The 26,571-nt window shown below is 49.7% G+C and overlaps 3 protein-coding genes across 5 annotated transcripts in view; 1 reads left to right on the forward strand and 2 right to left on the reverse strand.

The window, feature by feature from the left end:
- The window catches only part of SMC1A (structural maintenance of chromosomes 1A), a 32,110-nt gene extending 25,472 nt beyond the window's left edge, over positions 1-6,638 (reverse strand). The window contains exons 1-5 of one of the 2 annotated variants that reach the window (XM_084871024.1): positions 6,415-6,638; positions 1,498-1,686; positions 1,287-1,399; positions 425-628; positions 88-326 (exon numbers count right to left, since the gene is read on the reverse strand). In XM_084871024.1, the coding sequence (XP_084727150.1) occupies positions 88-326; positions 425-628; positions 1,287-1,399; positions 1,498-1,686; positions 6,415-6,523 (854 nt within the window). In that variant the 5' untranslated portion in view covers positions 6,524-6,638. The remainder of the gene's footprint in view (positions 1-87; positions 327-424; positions 629-1,286; positions 1,400-1,497; positions 1,687-6,414) is intronic. The other variant, XM_084871023.1, reaches the window with a different exon arrangement.
- A 135-nt stretch (positions 6,639-6,773) lies between these two features.
- On the forward strand, positions 6,774-22,368 carry RIBC1 (RIB43A domain with coiled-coils 1). 2 transcript variants are annotated; one of them, XM_084871115.1, is made up of 8 exons: positions 6,774-6,952; positions 7,202-7,315; positions 13,145-13,261; positions 16,310-16,391; positions 16,595-16,939; positions 21,033-21,151; positions 21,602-22,011; positions 22,126-22,368. In XM_084871115.1, the coding sequence occupies exons 3-8, from the start codon at positions 13,145-13,147 to the stop codon at positions 22,205-22,207; spliced, it is 1,155 nt and encodes a 384-aa protein (XP_084727241.1). In that variant the 5' UTR covers positions 6,774-6,952; positions 7,202-7,315; the 3' UTR covers positions 22,208-22,368. The 2 variants fall into 2 exon arrangements, with proteins under 2 accessions (XP_084727241.1, XP_084727240.1); XM_084871114.1 differs by having other exon boundaries at positions 6,774-6,920.
- Positions 22,369-22,510: 142 nt separating this feature from the next.
- On the reverse strand, positions 22,511-26,131 carry HSD17B10 (hydroxysteroid 17-beta dehydrogenase 10). The gene is made up of 6 exons (XM_084871152.1): positions 25,985-26,131; positions 25,472-25,636; positions 23,558-23,722; positions 23,303-23,431; positions 22,996-23,104; positions 22,511-22,844 (listed from the first exon to the last, which is right to left on the reverse strand). The coding sequence occupies exons 1-6, from the start codon at positions 26,012-26,014 to the stop codon at positions 22,654-22,656; spliced, it is 789 nt and encodes a 262-aa protein (XP_084727278.1). The 5' UTR covers positions 26,015-26,131; the 3' UTR covers positions 22,511-22,653.
- Between the last annotated feature and the right edge of the window lie 440 nt (positions 26,132-26,571).

Genomic DNA, 26,571 nt, shown 5'->3' on the forward strand with positions numbered 1-26,571 from the left:
ATGGACGCTGAACTCCAGGCTGAGGAGCCCTAGGAAATAGGAGCCTCTTGGTTTCCCATGAATCGCACGCCCACGCCTGTCTCTTACTTGATCTCCTTCTCAATCTGCTGCTGCTCCCGCATCATTTTGCCCAGCTCCTTCTTCTTCTCCTTCAGCTCGTCCTCCACCTTGTCCATGCGCTTCTTGTCCTTCTCGATCTCCTTGTTCTTGGAGGCCAGCTCCTTATTGAGCTTCTCGATCTCCACCTCGTTGTGGTACAGCTTAAAGAGCTGCAGCTGCACCTGCGCGCGCACCACCTCGTCCTTCAGGCGCTGGTAGCGGTCGGCCTGTGCAAATAGAGGCACAGAGGTTAGGGGTTGCATCAGTAAAGCACTGGCCCCTCCATCCTCTGTCAGGGCCCAGAGGCAGCCTAGCCGCCACCTACCTCTTCTTTCTCTTGTTTGGCCTCCTTGCGTTCCGCTGCGATGTTTTTCTTGCGGTGGTAATTGAACTGCGTGTCCTCCTCGGCTTTTACCATTTCCTTCTTCCGCTTGTCATACTCTTGGGCCAGCTCTCCAGAGCGACTGATCTCTTCAAAGAGCGCCGTCCTCTCTTTGGGGTTTTTCATGGCGATAGATTCCACGGCACCCTAGTAAAGGTCAAAACACTCTCCCCACTTAGACCCTCGCCAGCCAGCTCCTCCGACCTACTCCCGCTCCATCTCTCAGAAGGTCTCTGAACCCTCTCTCCACTTTGGGCTCTGAGGACACGTCCCTGGCCTTCTGAGGTGCGCGGAAAGCAAAGCAAAGCCACCGCCACGTATTATAAGCAGCAACAGAAGCAGCACAGAGGACTGCATGGAGCCTGGGGACAGGAGACGGGTACGAGTGTCTACACGGAAAGGTTCCCCAGGGGTGGCGCCGAAGCTGAGTTTGGAGGATGCGGAGGAACCACCCAGGAAAGTGGGGGAGACGAGGTTATTCCGCGTAGAGAAAAATGAACGTGCAAAGGCCTCCGGTCCAAAGACAGCGGGTGAATGTGGGGAACGGAAAATGGTTTCGCTGGTCTGGAGGGCAGGGATGGGGGAAGAGCATCGGCAGATGAGGCCAGGGAGGCCTGGGATGGAGCCTGAGAATGTGCATTTCTAATAAATATGTCGCCAGTGCTGCTGATCTGGAGAGGACAAGGGCCAGACTGGAGGGAGGAAGCTGCTCCGTTAGTTCAGGGCAGAGAGGAAGCCAGAGACGGAAGCAGGCCCAAGGGCTGGCAAACAGCAGAAAGCCAATAATGGTTAAAAAAAAGCCCACCTGGAAGACGAGGAAGTTACGAGCTTTGATGAGAATGCCCAGCTTCTCTAACTCCTCACTGTACTCGTGTAGCTGGACCACTTTGTTGTTGATCTTGTACTCAGAGGAACCCCCTATAAGACAAGTCGCCAAGGGTCAGGTTTTCCTCCCCAGCCACCTAGCCTAGTGGTGCTCCAGGACCCGGGGAGAGGCCCTGGCCGGCCTCACTCACCAACAATGACCCGGGCAAAGGTGCGGTCCTCGGCGCCCTCCTCGGAGTAGACCATGCTGACGAAGGCCCGGTTGGCGGCGGGCTTGCCCACGGGAGCTCCGTGGATCAGATCCCTCAGGGTCTTTACTCGCAGGTTGCTGGTTTTCTCGCCCAAGACAAAGCTGATGGCATCCATGAGGTTTGACTTACCTAAGGGGGGAGGGGACAACGAAGAGGAGAGGAAGTCAGGAAGAAGGGGAGAGGAAAGGAATTAGGGAGATATTGAGAGGAACAGAAACGTTCCCTAAGCACTCGCTTCTCAGACTCCGGAGGAGAAAATATTGCTCATAAAGACTGAGCCCAACCAAGGCTCTGGGTGAAAGGCTTAGAAAAACGTCCCTCTGCAGCTGTTACTTATAGCAGCCAAAAGCTAGAACCACATCTAAGGAAATGGTATATTTATAGAATAGATTGTTCTACATGCTTTAACTGTGTTTTGTTTTGTGTTTTAACTGACTTCAGAGAGAGGAAGGGAGAGGAAGAGAGGAAAAAACAAGTGTGAAAGAGGAACATCAATTGGCTGCCTCCTGCATGCCCCCTACTGGGGATTGAGCCTGCAACCCGGGTATGTGCCCTGACCAGGGATCAAGCCCACAACCTGGGTATGTGCCCTGACCAAGAATCGAACCCACAACCCTTTGGTGCATGGGATTATGCCTCAACCAATCCTCCAACCAACTGAGCCACACCTGCCAGGGCTGTTCTACAACCTTTAATAACATGGGGAAATACCCACAATAGGAAAAACAAACAAGATACAAAACTCAATCTATGCCCTAGCCGGTTTGGCTCAGCAACAAGAGCGTCAGCCTACGGACTGAAAGTTGAAAGTTCAGTTCCCAGCCAGAGCACACACCCAGGTTGTGGGCTTGATCCCTGTTCTCCCTCTCTCCCCCTTCCTCTTTCTCTAAAATCAACAAAAACATATCTTTGAGTGGGGATCTTTTTTAAAAAGCCTACATAATAAAGAAGTAATATGCAAATGGTCGTTACACTGTGACACATAACAACCAGCGGAGAGCTACAGGAGGGCGGGGCAGGGAGGAGAGCCACAGGAGGGGGAAGCCAGCTGAGACACGCAGCAGCGAGCTACTCCTGGGCAGGGCTACCAGTTATGAAATAAAAATGAAAGTCGTTACAATAGCAAATTTCTGTGTGTGTTTTGCCACCATTTTTTACAAGGCATATTCTATTGTGATACAATAGGAAGGACACAGCAACTAGGAAGGATCTTTCCAAAAATATTTAACCTGAATGTAAACAAGTCTTTAGACCTCCCTTCGGGTTAACAGGAAATACGGCAGTTAGAGGAACACGGTAAGCCGCCATGAGGAAACCTTCGGACAAACACAATGTGGGATAGTTCTACAAGGCAGCTGGCCTGGGAATTTTCAGAGGCAATGCCAAAAAAGAAAGGTTAGGAGACCCATTCCAGAACATAAGCAAAGGCGGTACATGAACTCCGATTGGATTCTGTCCCTCCTCAAAACCCCCCGAGACATTTTTGGGAGCAATGAGGGAAGCCTGAATATGAACTGGATGATTGATGACATGAGGAAATTAACTGTCTTAGGTGTGATAACGGTATATTGGAAACACAGGAGAATGGTTTTAGGAGCTGAATGCTGAATCCCTTAGAGGTGAATGTCATTAAGTCTACAATTTACTCGCAAATGATTAAGCAGAACATATATGTATGTCTGAAAATTTTCATAATAGAAACTTGGGGAGAGGGAAAGGCACAAGAAAAAAAAAAAAAAACACATGAAAATGTAAACAGTCTAACCGTAGTCACTTCGGGAAAGGAAAGTAGGAAACAGGTCAGGGGAGAAATGAAATTTTTATTTTTCTTGTATATCCCCTGGGATTTTTTTTTAATTTTATACCTTGTGCATTTATTAGCTATTCAAGCAAATATGCTTGTTAACATTAAGAGTGGTTAGAAGTCACAGTTTTTATTTTCTTCAGTTTAGACTCAGAAAAAAATAGTTTTAAATCTCAAGGTTCTCCCCAAACAGGTTACGTGACGGAAGTGAGGATCTGATTTCTAACACTTCTCTACAATCCTGCTACAAAAATGGTAGCCTGGGTCCTTCCACGGAGGCAGTTTGAGCCAGAGACTAAGAGCTTGGGTTCTAGGCAGGTATGCTTCAGTAGGCTGGGCCCTGTCCCATGCAGGCTTGATCCCCAGGAGGGGAGGGGGTGTGCAGGAGGCGGCCAATTGATGTTACACTCTCACGTGGATGTTTTTCTCTCCCTCTCCCTTTCCCTCTCTCTCAAAATCAATAAACTATTTTTTTAATGTTTTGGGGTATGAGTGTGGGGTGGAGGGGGTCAATGGGGACAAAAGGGAGACATCTGTAATACTTTCAACAATAAAGGAAGGCGGGGGAGGGATGGGAAGAGACTAATCAAAGAACGTATGCATATATGCATAACCCATGGACACAATAGTGTGCTGAAGGCCTGGGGCAGGTTGGGGGCAATGGGAGGGGCAGGGGTAGCCTAAAAGGGGTCCATGCGGGAAAGAGAGGGGCATCTGTAATACTTTCAGCAACAAAGATAGCAAAGAATCATATTTGGTTCAACAGTCAACAATTAAGTTGTTAACAAGTTTTAAAATCTATATAAAGAGCTCCAAAATAAAAAAACAACAATAAAGATAAATTTAAAAAGAAAGAAAAAAAAGCTCGGGTTCTAGTCCAATAAATTAGGTTGTATTTAGTTTCACTACTTCTTAGCTGACCTCATCTGGAAAATGGAGAAGCCACGATGCGTGGATAAAGCACCTAAAACAATGCTTGGCACAGAGTCCTCCACCGGAGTGCTCCTGCCACAAGCACAGGTTCTAGTCCTGGCTCCGGGGATCAGTGTGCACGTGATCGCAACTCTTAGCGCCTCAGCCTCTTCATATACAAAACACAGACAATGGGATCTCCCTCTTAGGGTCCTTGTGAGGATTTCAATGTAAAAGGGCCCAATAAGTCAAGTCTTCAGCACACAGTAGGTGCTCAATAAATGGCAGTCCTATTCTAACAGGCAGGATTAGCACACCGGAGTGGGCCCATTAGACACCCATTTCTAACCTGAGGGCTTCTCCCGTGCTCTCCACAGACCTTAGGAACAGCTCACAAAGGCTGCCCTATTCACAAACATTCAGTATTATAAACATGTTTATAACATGCATCAGGAGCTGAACGGTGACAAAACGTTTTAAGAAATGTCTTCACTGGGACACCTCTGGCCCAGTAATGAAGATACAAAAACATACCTTGAATATAAGATAGGGGAAAATAAACGTTGATGGGTCCCAAGTGCCTACTGTGAGCCAGAGGAGAAGAGCAATTCACTGAGGGAGATCAAGGAATGCCTCATGGAGGTGGGCATTGAAGGATGGGGGTCAGAGGGGAGGTCAGCCCAGGACCTTTTCAGAACAAATCTACCTACCCGTGTGGAGGGGACCAAATTCTAAGAAACTGGGGTGGAACTCCAAGCATTAGCCTTCCAAGCCAGTGGCTCTCAAGAGGTTGGGGGGTGGTGATTTTGCAACCCCCAAGGATGCCTGGAACCATCCTACAATGCACACGACCAACGCCACGGCAAAGAATGACCTCGCTGGAAATGTCAACAGCGCAGCTGTTGAGAAACCCGGCTCTCACTGAGAGCCAGGCAGGCAGGACTCCAAGTTAGAGCTACTTGAATGGAGGCTGGTGAATGATTTAGCCAGAGCAACTCACTCCAGCCTGGAGGAGCACCGGCGGGATTCCCAAACGAACTCTGGAGAGGGTAGATGGGTGACACCCACCGCGTATCATTTAGAGATGGAAGGCTAAGATAGGATACAGAAGCCTGGCCTGACCGCCCTTTCTCTCCCCCCCTTCCCCCCGTTTTACTGAAATATAATACGCTGTTAGTTTCCGGTGTACAACACAATGATTCCATATTCGTACACATTGCAAAATGCCCAGCACAGTACGTCTAGCGGGCATCCGTCGCCTCGCATAATTGCAATGTTTTTGTTGCGATGAGAACGCTTAAAATCTCCTCTCGCAGCCTTTAAATACACACGGCAGCACTGTTGCTAACTGCAGACACCACCCAGGCCACTCGCCGATAACATCTGCCGGTCTCGTTTCCGGCACAGCACTTATCGCAGCAGAGAGAGATTGTATTTTCTCTTTCTTTCTTACGCAAGTTTTCCTGCGAGCGCGGCTCCTTCTAGCCTGCGCTCCTCCCGCAGCCCCTCAAAACACAGCAAGCGCTCAATTTGGGGAGCGAATAGGTTCTGGCTTTGCAGCGCTTTCGGGGCTAGCATCGGGGCCAGACCGCGGCACGGCCGCCGCGGAGCTGGAGAGGGCGGCCGGAGATGGAGGGCGGAGACCCCAAGAGCCGGGTCTCAAATTCAAAATTGCCCGCCTCCGAAGCAGAGCACACACAAAAAAGGGGGGCCACATCGGAGCGTACCAACGCGAGGCGGGGCGGGTTAAACGTGCCCTTTGGGGACCGGCGGCCCCGGGAGGGCTACGAGCGGTCCCGCGCCTTGCAGAGGGTGCCTGCGAGGACGGGATGCAGCTGCCAGCGGACTTGGACCACTTTTGGCGGGAGGGGGGGCAGAGGGATGGGGCACGCACCGGGCGGAGCGTACCACTCGGGGTGCAGTGGGGGGCCGCGCCAAGAGCGGGCAACTGACATCTGGGGAAGAGGTTCAAGTCAGCGTCCCCGAGCCGGGACAGCGGCTCCGGGCCGGAGCCCCGGAGGAGGAGCGAGGAACCTGTTAGGGTTCGCGACATTTCAGGTGGCACGGGGCTGGGTGGGACTGCAATAGCGGAGAGGGGTCCCGGACGGGATGTGCGCAGGGCCGCCGCGGGGTCATCTCACCAGAGCCATTGGGTCCGATGATGGCGGTGAACCTCTGAAACGGTCCGATAATCTGTCGGCCCTTGTACGACTTAAAGTTCTCAATCTCAATCAGTTTCAGGAAACCCATGACGGCGGCGGCGCCGGCGGCGGTACGAATGGCCGCGCCGCGCCGTACGCCGGGAGCTAGAGTAACCTGCGCGGGAAACACCGCGGTGCAAGCCGGGCGGAGAGCAAACCTCGCGAGCTTGAGTCCCGGCCAGACGGGATTTCCTGCTTCCGGCGCCTGGCCGGAACCGGGGAGGAGGGCTTTCCGGCTGGCGTGAAAGTTTTGTTGACCCGTTGCCAGGATTCGAGCTTACGACACGCGTTTAGGGCCCGCCCCGCCTCCTTGTTGCTTGGCAACAGGCGTCGCCACCAACAAAGCGAATCGCAGCCGAGGAAGCAGACGCGAGGGATCGCGGGTCAAACTTGCTGAGACAAGTCAGAAATCATAATAGGGTTATGCCCTCCGGGGCAGGAGGAAGGTGGGAGATCGGCTGTGGCTGCAGCCTGCCCGGTTAGAAAGCTCAAAGGAGAACAGGGTTGGGAAGGACTGTACGGGAAGGAGGGGCCAGCGGGAGGATTCCGTGTTCTATGAACGCAGACCTTGCTGTGGGCGGAGGCGGAGGGAGTTGAAATTCGCGGTTGGATGAGGTGTGAAGGGAAATGGGGTATGCAGGGAGGTGAGGGTACTCTAGAGCGACAGGGATATGGGCTGACCAGAGGTCCTACCCTATCCCATCTCCCCCCTTGTTCTTCCAAGCAGAGTTCGCAGACTGAAGCTGTAGCCCAAGATCAGGCGTGGACTTGAGCCACTTGTTGGCTCCTGAAGCAGGACCCCAACTAGGAGCTCCAAAGTTGGGGGTCCTTGCTGAGAAAGGTATTTTATATGAACCCTTTATCCTTCTCTTCTCCCCACTTCCCATCTTCCTCTTCATGCCTTCATTCCCTCCTCCTCATCCCCCTCTGCCCCATCCTTTGCTTCCCCCTTCTTTTCTCTCTCCTTCCTCTCATTCACTGCCCCCCCCCAACTCTACCCTCTCTGTCCTTTTCCCCTCTCTATTCCCCATCTTTTATATCCCTCTCCTCCATCCCTTCATCCCCCTATCACCTTATACCTAGTCATTACTAAGGCCATGGCCTTAGCAGTCCAAGAAGCTTAAAATGTCTATGGAACCTTCCCTTCAATGACTCATTCCATCTGTCACCACAATGTACTAAGTATTGTGGTGACAGATGGAATGAATAGGCTGGGGTTAGTCCAGAGGTGAGAAGATTCTTAGTCTTAGGACAGGTGCAAGAAAGTGAGAAAGTTTGGTTGACGGAATCTAGAAGAGGAGCCATCAATGAAGTTCAACTTGAAGAAACAGTCACCATTAGGCTGAGGGAATAAAATGATCAAAGGACAGCAATCTGACAGGAAATGGAGCTTGGGGGCAAATCAAATGGAATCCCTACCTCTCATACCATATGCAAAATACAATTCCAAATAGGTTAAAAACTTAAATGAGAATGGCAAAACTTTAGAAATTTTAGAAGAATATATGGGAGAATATCTTTATGACCTCATGGGATTTCTTAAATAATAAAAACTAATATAAAAATAATAAAGTGAAAAGATGAGCTGCAAATTGGAGATGTTTGCCACATATAAACTAACAAATGGTTGTATAGAATACACAAGGAACTCCTAAAATTAAGAAAAGAGCACACAACCTGATTCTTTCTAAATGAACAAAAGAGGACTTATGTAATACTTTCAACACTAAAAAATTATTTTAAAATAAATAAAAATAAAAATTTTAAAATAATTTAAAAAATAAAAAATGAACAAAAGATGTGAATGGGCACTTCAGAGAAGAGTAAACAAAAATGACCAAAATATACATGAAAAGGTGTACAACCTCATTAGCAATAAGGAAAATTCCAATTAAAATCAATTATAATTTTATAAGCACAAATGGGCAAAAATTAAAAGCCTGCAATACCAAGTGTTGGTGAAGATATGGAATGTCTAAATTTTTATACACTGTAGGTTTTTTGTTTTGTTTTTTAAATAAATTTTTATTGATTTCAGAAAGGAAGAGAGAGAGAGAGAGAGAGAGAGAGAGAGAGAGAGAGAGAGAGAAGGAAAGAAACAACAATGATGAGAGAGGATCATTCATCAGTTGCCTCTGCACACCCCACACTGGGATCGAGCCCAAAACCTGGGCATGTGCCCTGACCAGGAATGGAACCAGGACCTCCTGGTTCATAGGTTGATGCTCAACCACTAAGTCACACTGACCAGGCTACACTGTAGTTTTTATGCACTGTTGGTATAATCTCCTTGGAAAACAAGTTAGCATTATCTTGCAAGTTAAATATACTTTAAGTGCTGGGATCCAGCACTTCCACTTCTAGGTATATGCTACAGCAACTTTCCCACCTGTACATACACTGAGTGACCAGATTATTATGATCTCTGAATGCATAATAATCTGGCCACTCAGTATATATATTAGAGGCCCAGTGCATGAATTCCTGCATGGGTGGGGTCCAGCTAGCCTGACCAGGAGGAGGGGACATGGGCAGTTGGCTGGTCTGCCTGCTGGTCGAACTCCTGGTCGAGGGGATAATTTGCATATTAGCCTTTTATTATATAGGATATACACTGAGTGGCATTCAGAGATCATAATAATCTGGCCACTCAGTGTATAAGTCTCTCACAATCTACAGATTCCTCTTCCCTATTCTTTTCTTACAATTAAAAATAAATAAACTGGGTTGTTTGGGTCACAGAGTCCTTGTCTTTCTTGGAAACTACTGCAATCAGGCTTTCATCCCCACAACTCCACCAAAAATATTCTTGACATGGTCATCAACAATCCTCATATTAAGTACACAGAGTTCTCAGTTCTCCATCATCAGTCATTTACTCTCTCCTCCCAAAAGCACTTATCTTGGTTGGCTTCTCTGACACCACACTCCTGGTTTTTCTTCCACCTCACTGGCCATTCCTCCTTACTTCAGTGCTGGCTCTTCTTCCTGTCTTCCCTCGGACATTCTTATCCATACGCACTCACTACTCCCTTAGAAGTCTACAGCCTTATAGCTGTAGATTCCCTTATATCAGTCAGAATAAGCTAAATTATGCTGAGGTTATAATCTTAAAATCTCAAAAGCTTATAAAAACAAACATTTATTGAGTGTCGACCTATGAACCAGGAGGTCACAGTTTAATTCCTGGTCAGGGCATATGCCCAGGTTGTGGGCTCGATCCCCAATAAGGGGAGCATTCAGGAGGCAGCCGATCCATGATTCTCTCTCATCATTGATATTTCTATCTCACTCGCCCTCTCCCTTCCTCTCTGAAATCATTAAAAATATATTTAAAAAAATATTTCTCATCCCTGCTCCTTGGGTTGGTTGCATCTCTGCTCTATGTCACCACTCCAGGACCCAGGCTGAAGGAGCAGCCCTTACAGGGACCTTGCCAGTCTCATAGCAGAGAATGAAGGAAAAAAGTGGCTCTCACCCAGTGGCTCTTAGTTGTGCTTGGCAATGACACATGTCAATTCTCACACTGGAAAGGGCAAAGCAAACCATGTGGCTAACCTTGAGGGCAATGAGATAAGGATGTATAATCCTTTCGTAGGCCCAAATCCTTGAAGTTATTCTTTTTTTTAAATATTTTTTTTTGAGAGAGAGAAAGCGAGATGGGGAGAGACATTAATCAGCTGGACTGAACCCAAAACCCAGGTATGTGCCCTGACCAGGAACCAAACCAGCGACCTCTTGGTGCATAGGATGGCACTCAGTCCACTGAGCAGCACCAGCCAGGCTTGAAGTTATTCTTGACACTGCTCTCACAACTCACATCTAATCCATCATAGTCTTAATCAGTTCTGCCTTCGGAACATATCCAGAATGTGACCACTTCTCACCACCTCTGCTCTTCCCAATCTGGTGTGAGTCACCATCATCTCTTGCCTGGACTATTGCTGTAGCCTCTTGTGTGGTCTTCTGGCTTGTAGCCTTGCCTCCCCTAATCCCAGTCTATTATTAACACAGCAACCAGAGTTGTCCTTTAAAAATCAAAGGCAAAACACATCACTTCCACTGCTCAAAACCCTCCAATGGCTGCCTGTTTCAGAGTAAGAGTCACAGCCTTTCCGATGGTCTGCAAATTCCTACGTGCTCTGACCCCTGCATTATCTCTCTAATGACATTTCCTACCTACTTCTCTTTTGCTCACACAGTTGCCTCCTGCTGTTCCCTTGAATGTGTGTCCATCTTTTTTTAAGTATATTTTTTATTGATTTCAGAGAGGAGTGGGGGAGAGAGATGGAAACATCCATGATGAGAGAGAATCATTGATCAGCTGCCTCTTGCACACACACACACACACACACACACACACTGTGGATAGAGCCCACAACTGGGGGTGGGAGGGCAGAGAGAGAGAGAGAGGGAGAGAAACATCATATGCCTTGACCCGGATTCAAACTGTGGCCTCCTGGGTCATAGGTCGATGCTCAACCACTGAGCCACACCGGTCGGGCAAATGTGTGTCCATGTTAAGGCCTTCACACTTGCTGTTCCCTCTGACTGAAGTGTTCTCTTCCTAGATATCTGTATAGATGACTCCCTCAACTTCTTCCAGTATTCAATCAAATATTACCTTCTTAGTTATGTGTCCCCTGATGTCCATATTTAAAATTGAAACACCCTCCTCTATTTCCTTCCCGCTTTCATTGCTCCTTGTTGTGCTCTATATTTTCCCCCATAGCACTTACGAACTGTTTAATGTACTCTTTGTTGTATTGTGTGTCTGGCCCCACTGGAAAATAACCTCCACAAGGACTCCACTTTTTATCACTTATGCTCCTTGATGTCTCCCAATGCTTAGAAGAGTGACAGTAAGACACTTCACAAATATTTGTTAAATGATAAAATGAACATGAGTGGGAAAAAAGAAAGATGTAAAAGAATACGTTCTTCGTGATATTCTATAAAGTTTCAAGACAAGACAATGTTTTAAAATGTTATTTGGGGACTGGTACACTCAGTATATTAATGCATATTAGTAAGGGAGTGGTGCCATTTGGGACAATGGTTATCTCTCAGGGTAAGGATAAGGGAGAAGAGATACAAGATACTTAATATTGATCATATTCTATTTCCTAAATTGGAGAGTTGGCTCATGGATGTCTATTTTACCATGCTTTCTAGCTTACATATGGGTCATATATATTCTCTTGTGTGTATCTAATATTTCACAGTTATAAAATGGTTGTGTGTTTGTTTGTTTTTTAATCCTCACCTGAGGATATTTTTCCCATTGATTTTGAAAGAGTGGAAGGGAGGTAGAAGGGAGAGATAGAGATAGAGATAGAGAGATAGAGAGAGAGAGAGAGAGAGAGAGAGATCAATGTGAAAGAGACAAATCAATTGGTTGCCTACCGCATGCACCCCAACAGGGACAAGGAGCGAATCTACAATCTGGGTATGAGCCCTTGACTGGGAATCAAACCTGCAACCATTAGGTCCGAGGGCCAATGCTCTAACCACTGAGCAAATAGGCCAGGTCAGAATTTGTTTTCAAGATGGGAACTAGCCGTGGGAGGAATTGAGGAATGGTATTCCAAACAAAACAATGGCTGTGGCTAAAGGTCCTGCGGTGGGAACAGCTATTTCATTGGAGGACTTGCGAGGTGTGCCTGGGGCTCTGTGAGCAGGGGTGCCGCTGGCATGAGATGAGCTGGCGAGGTGTGCGGGAAGCGGATCCCGAAAGCCTATGGCTAGGCATTTGGATCTGCTTCTAAGTGCGGTGAGAAGGCCAGTGGAGTGTTTTAAGCAGGTGAGAGACATCGTAAAAGTTTAAAAAAATGTAAAGTATGACTATTTTAGGCCTTAGATCCCAATCGACATCTTCCCTGAGATTAGCCGAGGCCTCTGTGTCAGGAGGATTTCCTGGAGGCCGAAGGGCTGTCTGCCCTTAGAAACACGTTTTGTAAGTCTCGGCGCAGACTGCCTGAGGGACATGATAAGATTTATGTACAGTGTTTTGGATTGTGGCTTTGGCTGGCTGCGTGCCCAAACCGGACTTTCCCAGCTCTGAAGGGACACAGGTAATTTTAAGTCCTGTAGCTTTTCATTTGACTGCATAACAACAAAAAGAAACCAAGGGGTAAAGGTGGTGCCATTTGCTGAAACGAGGAAAAGGGAATAAAGCCTAAGGCAGGGGTCTTCAAACTATGGCCCGCGGGCCACATGCGGCCCGCAGAGGAGTCTGATCCGGCCCGCCAGGTTTTTTGGGCAGTGAGCGCAGCCGAGGTGTTACAGTAGGAATTAGTAGTTCATATAGTCCGGCCCTCCAGCTCTCTGAGGGACCGTGATCTGGCCCCCACTTTAAAAAGTTTGAGGACCCCTGGAATAAAGCCTAAGGTGAAAGGGAGAGTGTTATAAGTTTGAGACTTAGAAAGGTGAGCAGGTTGCAGGTCCTGGAAACACTCTTCTGAACCCAGCAGGTGGGAGTAGACTGGCACCAGATTGTGAGGCCCGAATTCGGGTGTTGGCAGCCTAGATGGAGGACACAAATATGAATTAAAACAGGAAGTATATAAAACCAGTAGGAATAACCAACCAACCAGTGAGATACTATGGGGAGAAAGAGATGGGGGTGGGGTCTAACACTGACGGACATCCTGCCTCACCCTTTCTCCAGATGTTTCCCTACAGCCTGCCACCAGATCCTAAGGAGGTGGCGGCCATTGAGGCTAGACGGAATCGTGAAAAGGAGCGACAGAAACGATTCTTTGATGTGCGCACCAGAGTCATGGGGGTGAGTGGGCAGTGGGACCTTCTTGGGATCCAGAGCCACCTCACTTTTGCACCTGGAGAGGAATGTAGCAGTACCTGTTGCCCCCTCCCTGAATTTAAAAGAAAATAAGGTGATTTGTTTTGTTATTAATATACTAGAGGCCCGGTGCATGAAATTCATGTACGGGGAGGGGGGTGTCCCAAAACCCAGCCTACACCCTCTCCAATCTGGGACCCCTAGAGGGATGTCCGACTGCCCATTTAGGCCCAATCCCACCGGGCAGTCAGACATCCCTCTCACAATCCAGGACTGCTGGCTCCCAACTGCTTGCTTGCCTGCCTTCCTGATTGCCCATAACCGTTTCTGCCTGCCAGCCTGATCACCCCCTAACCACTCCCCTGCCAGCCTGATTGATGCCTAACTGCTCCCCTGCCAGCCTGTTTGCTAATAACTGCCCTCCCCTGCAGGCCTTATCACCCCTAACTGCCCTCTCCTGCAGGCCTGGTTCCCCCAACTGCCCTTCCCTGCAGGCCTGGTCAACCCCAACTTCCCTCCTCTGCCAGCTTGGTCACCCCTAACTGCCCTTCCCTGCAGGCTTAATCGCCCCCAACTGCCAACCCTTGCAGGCCTGGTCCCTCCCAACTGCCCTCTCCTGTTGGCCATCCTATGGTGGCCATCTTGTGTTCACTTGGGGACAGGATCTTTGACCACAAGGGGGCAGCCATCTTGCGTGTTGGAGTGATGGTCAATCTGCATATTACTCTTTTATTAGGTAGGATAGAGGCCTGGTACACAGGTGGTAGCTGGCTCGTTTGCCCTGAAGGGTGTCCTGGATCAGGGTGGGGATTCCCCTGGGGTGTGGGGCGGCCCGGGCCAGGGGCCTGTGGCCATGCCCCCTGGCAACCCAAGTGGAGGCCCTGGTATCTGGGGTTTATTTATCTTCTACAATTGAAACTTTGTAGACTGGAGCAGAGCCAAGCCTTCTGCTCCCTCAGTGGAGGCAGCCATTTCTGTTGCTATTTATTTATCTTGTATAATTGAAACTTTGTAGCCTTAATTGGAGGCCTGGGCCGGCCAGGGTGTGCTGAAAGCTTGGCTTCCTCCATTGCCAGGGCAACCCTAGCCTCCCTCCTGTTCTCTGTGATGGTAGCCATCTTGGTTGGGTTTATTTGCATATTCTCTCCTGATTAGCTGGTGGGCGTGGCTTGTGTGTCTAGCAGAGTGATGGTTAATTTGCATATCACTCTTATATTAGATAGGATTTTTATTGATTTCAGAGAGGAAGGGAGAGGGAGAAAAAGAAACATCAATGATGAGAGAGAATCATGGATCTGCTGCACGCCCTGTACTGAGGATCAAGCCTGAAACCCAGGCATATGCCCTGACTGGGAATGGAATCATGACCTACTGGTTCATGGGTCAACACTCAACCACTGAGCACACTGGCCAGGGCCCCTCCCTCATTTGAGCAGGCCCTGGGGATTCAAAGGAAGGAGAGGGAGAGGGAGAGGGAGCACCCACTTCTAGGCACAAGAAGGGCCTGGGAAGGCAGTTGAGGTTGCAGGGGAAAAGATTTGGGGAAGAGAAGCCTGCGACATCTGACTCTTCACCAGCCAGCTCTGGGCCCACAGGCCTGGTTCTTGAAAGACAACTAGCGTAGAACCAAAAGAAGTCTAAAGGATATTTGGTACTGCATGTGCCTAAGCCAGGGGTCTTCAAACTACGGCCCGCGGGCCACATGCGGCCCGCAGAGGAGTCTGATCCGGCCCGCCAGGTTTTTTGGGCAGTGAGCGCAGCCGAGGTGTTACAGTAGGAATTAGTAGTTCATATAGTCCGGCCCTCCAGCTCTCTGAGGCACCGTGATCTGGCCCCCACTTTAAAAAGTTTGAGGACCCCTGAAACTCTCTCTGGAAGGCTACATCAGAGACTGTTAGCCAGGCTGAAGGACAGAGATGGGAGGGACACATGCTTCTCTAAACTGTATTCCCCTTTGCACAATTTTGAAACAGTTTAAATGAATGAATTACAATCAAAATAAAGAGAAAACATTGGTAATTTTAAAAAAAATAGATTGGGGGTGGGGTGGGTGAAGGGAGGATGAAGCATGTATTGTGGAAAAGACTCCACACCTGCACTCAAGGCAAGTCTGCTGTGTACTAGGTGTGTGGCGTTGGATGAGTCCCAGGTCTTTGAGCTCTGAGCTCCTCCTCAGTAAAATGAGGCTAAAGGAAATGTTGAGGAATTAACTCAGGGTGGCAGCCCTGGAAACCAGAGCAGAGTGCCTGACCCAAGTGAGTGGTTGGCTGCGGCTTGAGTGGTGTGACTGAGATCCTGTTGGTCAGCACTTCCTAGGGCCTGCTCTGTGCCAAACGGTGGGTTGCACAGAAGCGACACAAAGTTGAGGCTCAGTCTCGGCCTTTAATGGACTCACTCTCTGTGGGAGGAAATCACCAAGAGAGGCAAACTTCAATATAATGTGGACAGTGCGTAGGAGATTGTAAAAAAATCAATTAAAAATATTTTTAAAAAAGAACGGATGAAAAGTGTTCTAAGTGGCTGGAGCAAAAGCTGTCCATGCAAAACAGACTAAGATGTGCAGGAAGCTGTAAGCATGGAGCTCCTGAGGGTGAGACAGGGGAGAGGGTACTGAGATGAGGCTGGAGAATGAGCAGAAGGTAAATTATCGAGGGGCTTCCAAACCATGCTGAGACAGTGGAACACTTATTTTGCAATATATTTTTATTTATTTCAGAGAGGAAGGGAGAGGGAGAGAGAGAGACAGAAACATCAATGATGAGAGAGAATTACTGATCAGCTGCCTCCTGCACGCCCCCTACTGGGGATTGAGCCTGCAACCCAGGCATGCGCCCTGATGGGGAATTGAACCATAATCTCCTGGTTCATAGGTCAATGCTCAACCATTGAGCCATGCTGGCCAGACTAAAGGTGCAACACTATTATCCAATAGGTATTAGGGATCTAGAGGAGTGTTTTTAAACAAGATTTCTGAGCAGGGTAAGGCCTGCTGCCGGGCCCCTGCCACAATTTAGCTAATTTCTTTGGGATCAGGTGGATGTGGAAGCCCTGAACAGCCAGGTAGAAGAGCGGAAGCTTCGCGAGGCAAAAGAGCGGAGCAAGGATGAAGCTCACGGTAAACGCCCAAGGCCAGAGGCCTGCCAAGGAGGAGGATGAAAGGGACTGAGAGGACTCAGTAAGGCAGTTCTGCCTCCAAGTGGGGCCTTGAGGCCTGGGGGTGGTGGGACAAACTGGGTGGGCCTCGGGGACAGGGGCCATGCTGAGTGGGCTCTGTCCCTCCTGTGGGGCCACTTCCATGTCCCTGCCCACCACCCCCAGGTACCGCCCAGGTCCACTATGATATGGTAGCGCAGATGCTAGAAAAGGAAGACGCAGAGCGGACACGTCGCCTGGCCAAAAAAGTCCAAGAGTTCCGCGAGCAGAAACAACAGCTCAAGAATAAGCGTGAATTTAACCTTTGGGGTCCAGAACAACTCTGGAAGGGATTTCAAGCCCTTCACGCTAACAATGATGCTCACTATAACCCGTCCAGCCTGCAGTGCTTCTCTGGGGAGGACCCCGCGAGGGCCATGACCGTGAGAACGCAGCAGGAGCAGTTGAGGAACAACCTGGACAAGCAGGTACACGAGCAGCAGCAAGCCAGGGCTGATGAAAGGCGTACCGGTAAGTAGCTGGGCCCTCCAGGCTGAGACCTGAGGCCTGGTAGGGAAAAGTCCAAGTCGGGGACAGCACCCAGGAGACCAGAACTGCAGAGGGGTGGGGGGTGGGGAGAAACGGTTCAATTACCCCTAGGGCTGCTGCTGAAAGGTTGATCAGACCCCAAGATCCCTGACTTTCTTCAGTAACTGACAATGTAGCCAATGGTCCCCAATCAACCTAGCATTTAAAAAATATATATATTTGTATTGGTTTCAGAAAGGAAGGGAGAAGAGGGAGAGGGAGAGAGAGAAACATCAATGAGGAGAATCATTGATAGGCTGTCTCCTGCACACCAATCCACTGGGGATCAAGCCCACAACCCTCATGTGCCATGACTGGGAATCAAATGTGACCTCCTGCTTCCTAGGTTGACACTCAACCACTGAGCCATGCCAGCTGGACAATCCTAGCATTTCATTACCAGGTGGCAGCACAGTAAAGAGAAGACAGACCTCCCAGCTCTGCCACTTACTAGCTGGTTTGGGCAAATGAATTTTCCTCTCTGTGCTTCAGCTTCCTCGTCTTTAAAATGGGAATGAATCCACTGCACATAGAGCTCATGTGAGAATGCACTGAGATTCTGTGTGCGCAGCACAATTTGCAGCACTGGGTCTGTGAATGGTCTGGTTTAGGATTCACACACAGTTTAGTGTCAGTGCATCCAGGGTTGAGGGTTCAGAAGAAGAGAGAACACCAAACTAAGGCATTGTGACTTTATTGTGTAGGCCAGTGGTCGGCAAACTGCGGCTTGCAAGCCACATGTGGCTCTTTAGCCCCTTGAGTTTTTACCAAAGGCCAACTTAGGAGTACCCTAATTAATTTTAAATATATATATATATATATATATATATATATATATATATATATATATACACACATTACAGAAAGGAAGGGAAAGAGATTGAGAGAAGCATCAATGAGAGAGAAACAATGATCAGCTGCCTCCTGCACACCTCCTACTGGGCATGTGCCCGCAATCAAGATACATACCCTTGACCGGAATCAAACCTGGGAACTTTCAGTCCGCAGGCCCACGCTCTGTCCACTGAGCCAAACCGGTTAGGGCATACCCTAATTAATTTAATAACAATGTACCTACTTATATAGTTTAAGTTTAAAAATTTGGCTCTCAAAAGAAATTTCCATCATTGTACTGTTGATATTTGGCTCTGTTGACTAACGAGTTTGCCGACCACTGATGTAGGCAGTGGGTCATCACTTGAGGGTTTTAAGCCAGTGCTCAATGACCAGTAGCTACCATTACTATGACATTATCTGTGGCCACTTTCTCCTCTTCCATTTGAGTTAGCACTTCCAGGGCAAGGACCATCTCTTATTACTCATACTGCCCACCTTGCAGTTACCCCTATTATACAGTATGCGGTCTATTGTACCACTTACAGATATGACTAACTCTGAAAGTGTTTGTGGATGTGTCTTCTCCCTAAAATGTTGGCTCACTAAAGTTGAACCATATGTCTCATTTGCACACCTGGATGCCAGTTGCCTAGTACAGGCTTACCACTGTGAATGGAGCTCAATAAATCGTTGCTGAATGATCAGTTGGAGACCAAAGTAAACAAGACAGGCACCCTCCAGAAGCCCACAGAACTATGCCTTCAAGAAAGCCAGTTTAGCCCTAGCCGGTGCGCTCAATGGTTAGAATGTCGGCCCACACACCAAAGGGTCACAGGTTCGATTCCCAGTTAAGGGTACACGTACCTGGGTTGTGGGTTTGCTCCCCGCTCCGGTTACCTTCTAGTGAGGATAGAGATGGGCAATAGCCAAAATGATTTTAAATGGTGAATATATTGGATGGTGACAAATGCTAGCAGGGGTCTTCAAACTTTTTAAAGTGGGGGCCAGATCACGGTCCCTCAGAGAGCTGGAGGGCCGGACTATATGAACTACTAATCCCTACTGTAACACCTCGGCTGCGCTCACTGCCGGAAAAACCTGGCGGGCCGGATCAGACTCCTCTGCGGGCTGCATGTGGCCCGCGGGCCGTAGTTTGAAGACCCCTGTGCTAGGGAGAAAAATCAGGGAAGGGAAATAAATGTTGGAGGCAGGCAGGTTGGTATTTTATGTAGGAGAAAGAGCGAAGACCTTATTGAGCAAAGACTGAGGGAAGCAAGAAAGCTGAGTCATCTTTTGCAAACCCACAAGGCAGGGGTGTTTGGCATGATCTAGAAGCTGCAAGAACAGTGATTGGTTTAAGTGTTAACGCCTTTGCTCATGTGATGCCAGTGGCCTGAAATGCCCTTTGCTCTTTCTGGCTAATATGCAACATGTATGTCAAGGATGACCTCCTCCTGGAAGCCATCCTCTCACCCACCATCTAAAGTTCTCATAAGCCCAGCCGGTGTGGCTCAGTGGTTGAGGGTCAACCCATGAACCAAGAGATCATGGTTTGATTCCCAATCAGGGCACATGCCCAGGTTGCGGGCTTGATCCCTAGTAGGGGGTGTGTAGGAGGTAGCTGATTGATGATGTTTCTCTCTCATCGATGTTTCCATCTCTCTGTCCCTCTCCCTTCCTCTCTGAAAATCAATTTTAAAAAACACATTTTTATTTTTTTTAATATATTTTATTGATTTTGTACAGAGAGGAAAGGAGAGAGATAGAGAGTCAGAAACATCGATGAGAGAGAGTCATCGATCAGCTGCCTCTTGCACACCCCCCACCGGGGATATGCCCGCAGCCAAGGAACATGCCTTGACCGGAATCGAACCCGGGACCTTTCAGTCCCCACGCAGATGCTCTATCTATTGAGCCAAACTGGTTTCGGCGCATGAAGGCATTTTTAATCAGTTCACCCTTCTAAGGATGGTCTCTGAATTCCAGCTAGTCTCCAACACTGCATAGAGAGCCCTGTAATCTGCTCTTAAACATACACTCTGCTCCCTATTTTGATTCTCTATGAGTGGTACTCAATGATGCCAGCTTGACAAACAAGACCAAAAGAAACCTCCACAACTCTATTAAATAAGCCACATGGCGCATTTGACTTTCCCTGAATGAATCCTAAGTGTCTCTTGGATGAATTTAAAAAGATAAAAACAAATTTTTCTTTAGTGTCTGTAACAGAAACCATAAGGAGAGAATAAAGAGCAAGTTCAGAGTGAGTCCAGCTATGAACTGGCCCTACTGCCATTGGTCACAGTCACATTCCTCTGGGACCCTGTAGACCACATCTACAAAGAGCCATAGACTTTTGGGGGCCTGGTGAACAGGGGTCAACAGATGACAGATTGTGTGCAGCCCAGAGCCCAAAAAGCCTATTAATATATCTCCAACGAGTATCAACCTTTTTGGGTGATACTGGTCCATTATCCTCCTTATTCAATTTTTCTGGCCAGACCCAGGGTTTTAGGAGCAAGCCCTGGTAAAAAACACATTTTTAAAATTTTCATAATGCCCTGTACACATCTCTCCTTGACCTTACCACACAGTGGTATGACGATCCATGTTTGACCCATTTCCCCCACTAGACATGGCGCACTCTGAGGACGCGATCTAATTCCATGGTGTCCTCAGCACCCAACACATGGCTCTTAGCCTGAGGCTCAGAGAGAGGGAGTGATTCCCCCAAGGTCACACAGCTCAGAAGCAACAGAAGAGCTGGCACTGGGATCCAGGCCCACTGGAGGCATCTTTTAGGCCAGTGGTGGGTAAACTGCGGCTCACGAGCCACATGCGGCTCTCTGGCCCCTTGAGTGTGGCTCTTCCACAAAATACCACGTGTGGGCGTGCATGCACAGTGCATGCGCAAAGGTTACTTTTCGGCTCTCCAAAGAAATTTCAATCGTTGTACTGTTGATATTTGGCTCTGTTGACTAACGAGTTTGCCGACCACTGGGTTAGGCACTTGAGAAATCCTTGTTACTGCCACCTTGGCTAGCCTTAGCCTGACAGGGTAGCTCACTCTACATGCCTACAAGTAGGATATTACCCCCACTTTGAAACATGCATACACACACACACCAACCATGCTTATTGAACAAATGGCTGAATGAGCGAACCCAGAACGAAACCCTGGTCATATTTCTCTGTGCAGATGAGCTGCGGGAGAAGCTGCGGGTAGCTGTGGAGACTCGGGCCGCCCAGCTGGCCAAGCTGGAGGAATCTTGCCGCATAGCCATGAAGTATGCCGTGGCCAATGCCCACAAAGTCCAGGTATGGCCTGAGGCACCCGGCGCTCTGAGCCCTCCCTAACCCCGTCCCCTCCCCCCACAACAAAGCCCTGGGGAGTCTTAGCCACAGCTTCTCCTCACAATTATTCTCCAGTCAATACCAGCCCTCATCTGAGGGCTTCCCACTTTCCCCAAGGGGACTCCTAGGGCAGAAGATGCCACGCCCCACCTCCAGACTCAGGCTGACTTGAGACAGAACACTGCCCTGCCTTCTCCATCTGCTCAGCCTTCTCCATTCCACCCCTTCCCCCACCTTCGGCCATGCAAGGGCCACGGAATACCTCTGTTCCTTCTTTTTTTTATTTTTTATGTTTATTACCTCTGTTCCTTCTACCCCCTGAGATGGAGAATAGGGCCATGTCTCCCCTTCCCCTCTGACCGAAAGTTCCCCGAGGTTGGGTACCCAACTGCTCCCATTCGGGGATCCCACCAGGCAGCCGAGGTGGCTGAGCGACGGCTCCAAGAATATCGGCGGGAACAGGAGGCCAACTTGAAAGAGATCCATCACCAGATCAAGAGTGACATACTGAATGAGAAAGGCCAGATCCTCACACCAGCCGGGGCTGTCCCCAATGCCTCCCGGATCCTGCCCTATGGCGGGAAGGGGAGAGGCGGGATTCCAGAGAAGCAAGCCAGCGTCAAGAAGGCCCAGGCGGCGCAATGCCATGAGAAGGAGATGCAACGCCGGGCCGAGCAAGCGCGGGATGCCGAATGGGAAAGACAGGCCGTGTGCCTGGCCCAGGCGTCCTTGGAGCTGGAAGAGCAGGAAAGGCAGCTCTGCGCCGAGTTCCGGAGGGGGCTGGGCTCCTTCAACCAGCAGCTGGCTTACGACCACAAAGCCCAGTGAGTTCTAGGGAGCGGGGCGGCAGGGATGACTGCCAAGGGGTAGGGAGGCATGGTGAAGGCCAGCAAGGCAGGGAAAGCCTATTGGCTGAGGCCTCCGCGCTTCTTTCACAGGCAGAATTACCTGAACTCAATGATCTACAGCAACCAGCCTATGGTCGCGTATCACCTCCGCTTCAACCCCAGCACCCGCTGAGCTCCAGACGGTCCTTGCTTCCTTCCCCCTGCCCCTGTGAAGCCCACAGGAGTTGGCAGTTTGAGGAAAATGACGCCGATCCCCTCCCATTCCCCAGAGGAAGATAGCTGAGCCAGCACCCCCACCTGTGAGCGTAGGTAATAAAGTTATTCACGAAAACCAAGGCCACGTGTGAGAACAGGACCCAAAGGCGTGAGGCGCTGCTCTGCCCACGTCACCCCTGGGATCTGTCCATCCATCAGTCTTCCCCCTTCACCTTTCCCCCCACGTCCATTCCCCCAGCACACAGCACTGCCCACTTCCTGTAAGAAATAGACTTTATTAGGCACAGGAGGTGATCAGTGGGCAGAGTTACCACATGGCTACCGGGCTTCCTCCCAGGCTGGAGCACAGGGCGCCGGGGGGAGGGTGGGTGGAAGAGTGTGTGTCTCGTCTGCCCCCTCCCTTCAAGGCTGCATGCGGATGGCCCCGTCCAGCCGGATGACCTCTCCGTTGATGAACGGGTTCTCGATGATGGACTGGACCAGATGGGCGTACTCAGCGGGGTGGCCCAGGCGGTTGGGGAAGGGCACCTGGCTGGCCAGGAAGTTGCGTACTTTCTCGGGGAGGGTGGTCAGCAGCGGAGTGCCAAACAGACCTAGAAAAGACAGTCAGAGGCCCCCCCTTTCCTTAGCATACTTGTAGCGCCTCCCTGTGCCCGGGGATGGAAGGCTGCTGCTGCTATGCCCCTCTCCATTGCCCATGGATCCCACCCAATCCCAGGTGTGGTAGGGAGGGGAGAGGTTTACCTGGAGCAATGGTGATCACCCGGATGCCCATGGGAGCCAAATCCCGAGCAATGGGCAGTGTCATGCCCACTATGCCCCCCTTGGAAGCAGAGTATGCAGCTTGTCCAACCTGGAGAAAGAGTGGAGGTCATAGGTGGGAGGACCCCAACACTAAGGTGACCAGACGTCCTGATTTGGCAGGACAGTCCCGATTTTGAACAATCTGTCCCTTTCCCAAAATCGGGACCGTCCCGCCAAAAGCGGCACGTCTGGTCACCTTACCCAACAGGTCACGGAGGAGGCACAAGCCTTGCCCCTGCTCACACACCTGGCCCTCGTAGGCAGCCACGCTGGCAGTGTTGATGATGACCCCACGCTGGCCTCCCTGGTCTGGTTCATTCTGGCCCATCTCACCAGCCACAAGGCGGATCACATTGAAGCTGCCTACGAGATTCACCTGGAGGACCAGTTAGAGCCATGGTTAGAAGCAGAGGCAGAGGCAGCCGTTTGTCCCCTAAAAGCTTTGGGGGCACCCACAGCCCGGCACATCATCTTCCTACCCCTAGACTCTCCAAGGCCTCACATTGATAACTCGTTGGAAGTCCTCCAAGGTGTGGGCCTGGTTCCTCTTTGCGTTATAGGTCTTGACGGCCACCGCGATGCCCGCACAATTGACGGCCACATCCACACGGCCAAACTTTTCTTTCGCTAAAGCCAGAGCTGCTTTCACGTCCTTCTCTGAGGTCACCTTGAGAGGGAGAAGTGGGGGAGGCACTCACCACCCAGCACACACGCTCCCCACCAAACCTACGGGAGGGGACAGCGGAATTATACAAGGGAGAGGCCAGCAGAAAACGGGGCAGAGAAAGCTGAAAATGTCAGTGTTTCAAAATGGGTTTTTAGTAAAGCAACAAGTACACTGTAAAATTACAGCGGGGAGAGTAGGGAGATCTGGGGGAGATAAGAGATCAACCAAAGGATTTGTATACATGCCTATAAGTACAACCAATGGACACAAAACTCTGGGGAGGGAGGGTATGTATGGGGGGGGGGCAATGTTAAAATATGTACACAGATAATAATTTAATAAAAAAATAAAAATAAATAAATAAATAAAAAACAAAGTTATTGTGCAGAATTTAAGAGCAGATCTAAAAGTCAAGACATTTTTGTTTAATGTGTTGGGCCTAATTTGCATGTAAATATGGGCCCTGGAGTATCAACTACACATTAAAAAAAAAAATGGGTTTTTAAAAATATATATATTTTATTGATTTTTTTACAGAGAGGAAGAGAGAGGGATAGAGAGTTAGAAACATCAATCAGCTGCCTCTTGCACTTACCCTACTGGGGATGTGCCCACAGCCAAGGTACATGCCCTTGACCAGAATCGAACCTGGGACCTTACAGTCCGCAGGCCGATGCTCTCCAGTGTTTCCCAAACTTCTCTCATGATGAGAATCACCTGGTGGAGTTGTTAAAACACAGATTCCTGAATCCCAACTAAGAAGTGCTAAACTAGAATTTTTGGGAACATATAGGTAAAATTGTATACTTAACTAGTGCTCTAAGACAGATGTTATATACAGAGCACTAAGTTAGGTATGCAATTTTACCTATATGTTCTCAAAAATTCTAGTTTAGCACTTCTTAGTTGGGATTCAGGAATCTGTGTTTTAACAACTCCACCAGGTGATTCTCATCATGAGAGAAGTTTGGGAAACACTGCTTTATCCACTATGCCCTCTTTTTTTTTTTTAATTTTTTTTTAATTTTATTGATTTTGTACAGAGGAAGGGAGAGAGATAGAGAGTTAGAAACATCGATGAGAGAGAGTCATTGATCAGCTGCCTCTTGCACAGCCCCCACTGGGAATATGCCCGCAACCAAGGTACATGCCCTTGACCGGAATCGAACCCGGGACCTTTCAGTCCCCAAGCCGGCACTATGCCCTCTTTTGATAATTTCCCATACGAGGGGAGATTCTCAATTGCTGTGGCTCAGAGCGCGGTTTTGAGAATTAGCGGTATGAAGGTGATCGCACCAAGCTTTACTGTCCGTAGTTTGTTTCATGAAAAGTTTTTCAACTTTGTAAATATAAAAGGACAGGGCACCATGAGTTTTTCAAACTATGCCCCTCCAGGAGATTGTGACATGTCCAATCCCCATCCCCACTGTTGTGAAGGGAAAAGGAGATGGGTTGTCCTGGCCAGTGTGGCTCAGTGGGTTGGGTGTGGTAGCATGCACCAAAAGGTTGACAGTTCGATTCTTGGTCAGGGCACATGCCTGGGTTGCCCACTCAATCCCAGGTAGGAGGCAGCTGATGGATGTTTCACTCTAACATGGATGTTTCTCTGTCTCTCTAAAAATCAATCAAAATGTTGTTTTAAGAAAAGGAGACAGGCCCACCCCTCACACAGACAGCAGCCTATGGGAGGGAGGGACCCAAGGCTGGTGCCTTTGGGGGGGGGTGTGTGTGTGAAGTGACCCCACTTACGTCGGTTGGAGCAAAGGCGCAGCTGCTCCCTAACTTCTTGGCCTGCTCCTCCCCATTCGAGCTGGGTATGTCCAGAAGCACAGCACTGGCCCCCAGTCCCACCAGCCGCTCCGCTGTGGCCAGACCTAGACCCGAGGCTCCTCCGGTTACAACGGCGACCAGGCCCTGTGAAGAGGTAGGGTCAGGGGTTGCGCTGTGCAGACCCTTTCCTCGGCCTGTTCTCCAGGCAAGGGAGGCTCCCGGTCCACCGTGCGGAGTGGCTCAGGGGTGACCCCTCCCCTAACCGATCACAACTCTACGCTTCTCGTCCCCAGAGGGTGCATCCAGGCACCCCACCTACACGTGCTGCAGAGAGTTGACCTTCACTTCCCGCCCCGAGCCCCATGGCCGCCACTCCCGGCCTAGAATCACGTGACCATTGCTCCCCGCACCGATCTCCTCCCCCAACTTCCACGGCCGCCAAAGTCCCAGCAGGTTCAGCGGGGCAAGCCGCAGGGGCTAGGACCCGGATACCTTCATGCTCCGACACGCCGCCGCAGCCATCTTTCCCACGCCTCTCCCCAACCTGCTGCCGGCGCGCGTCCAATGGCGAAGGGGGCGGGGCCGGCTGCCCGCGCTCCTCCTACGGGCAAGTGGGAGGGGCCTGCGGAGAGGGCGGAGCCAGATGCTCGCGCTCCTCCAATGGCGAAGGGGGCGAGGCGGCGAAGGGGCGGGGTGTCCGGGAGTGTGCTGACTGCTCTGGTCTCCTGGAGAGGGTTAGGACATGGCAAGGTGCCCTCCAAGAGCTGTACCACCTGGGGAAAGAACCCAAGAGCCGCAGCACAGTGCCACACCCTCCGCCCAAGTCTCTAGCTGGCCGGGGGCAGGCAGCCAGCTCCGTGGGAGGCGGGGAGCGGCAGGAGATTGCGAGTCCCTTACTCCTCAGAAAAATCCTTCATTCAAGTATAGACGTTGCTGAGAGACTCTCTTATGCTAGGCTTTAAGCGGGGATACCCAGAGGAATAATAAAGGGTTCATGCCTTCCAGGAGAGCACAATTCAGTTGGAAAAGAGATACTTACAGTACAAACACAGACAAAGGAATGAAAGAGAACCGGATTC

The sequence above is a fragment of the Pipistrellus hanaki genome, assembly GCF_964339955.1.
Source record: "Pipistrellus hanaki genome assembly, chromosome: X".
Classification (NCBI taxonomy): domain Eukaryota; kingdom Metazoa; phylum Chordata; class Mammalia; order Chiroptera; family Vespertilionidae; genus Pipistrellus; species Pipistrellus hanaki.

Bases quoted from the DNA above. Each gene is read 5' to 3' on its own strand.
- RIBC1 (XM_084871115.1), top strand. From the start codon at position 13,145: ATGTTTCCCTACAGCCTGCCACCAGATCCTAAGGAGGTGGCGGCCATT. The intron at 13,262-16,309 runs GTGAGTGGGCAG...CTTTGGGATCAG, and splicing joins TGCGCACCAGAGTCATGGGG to GTGGATGTGGAAGCCCTGAA. The intron at 16,940-21,032 runs GTAAGTAGCTGG...TTCTCTGTGCAG, and splicing joins GGCTGATGAAAGGCGTACCG to ATGAGCTGCGGGAGAAGCTG.
- HSD17B10 (XM_084871152.1), bottom strand. From the start codon at position 26,014: ATGGCTGCGGCGGCGTGTCGGAGCATGAAG. The intron at 25,637-25,984 runs GTATCCGGGTCC...ACCTCTTCACAG, and splicing joins CGGCGTGTCGGAGCATGAAG to GGCCTGGTCGCCGTTGTAAC. The intron at 22,845-22,995 runs GTAAACCTCTCC...TGTCTTTTCTAG, and splicing joins GGTGATCACCATTGCTCCAG to GTCTGTTTGGCACTCCGCTG.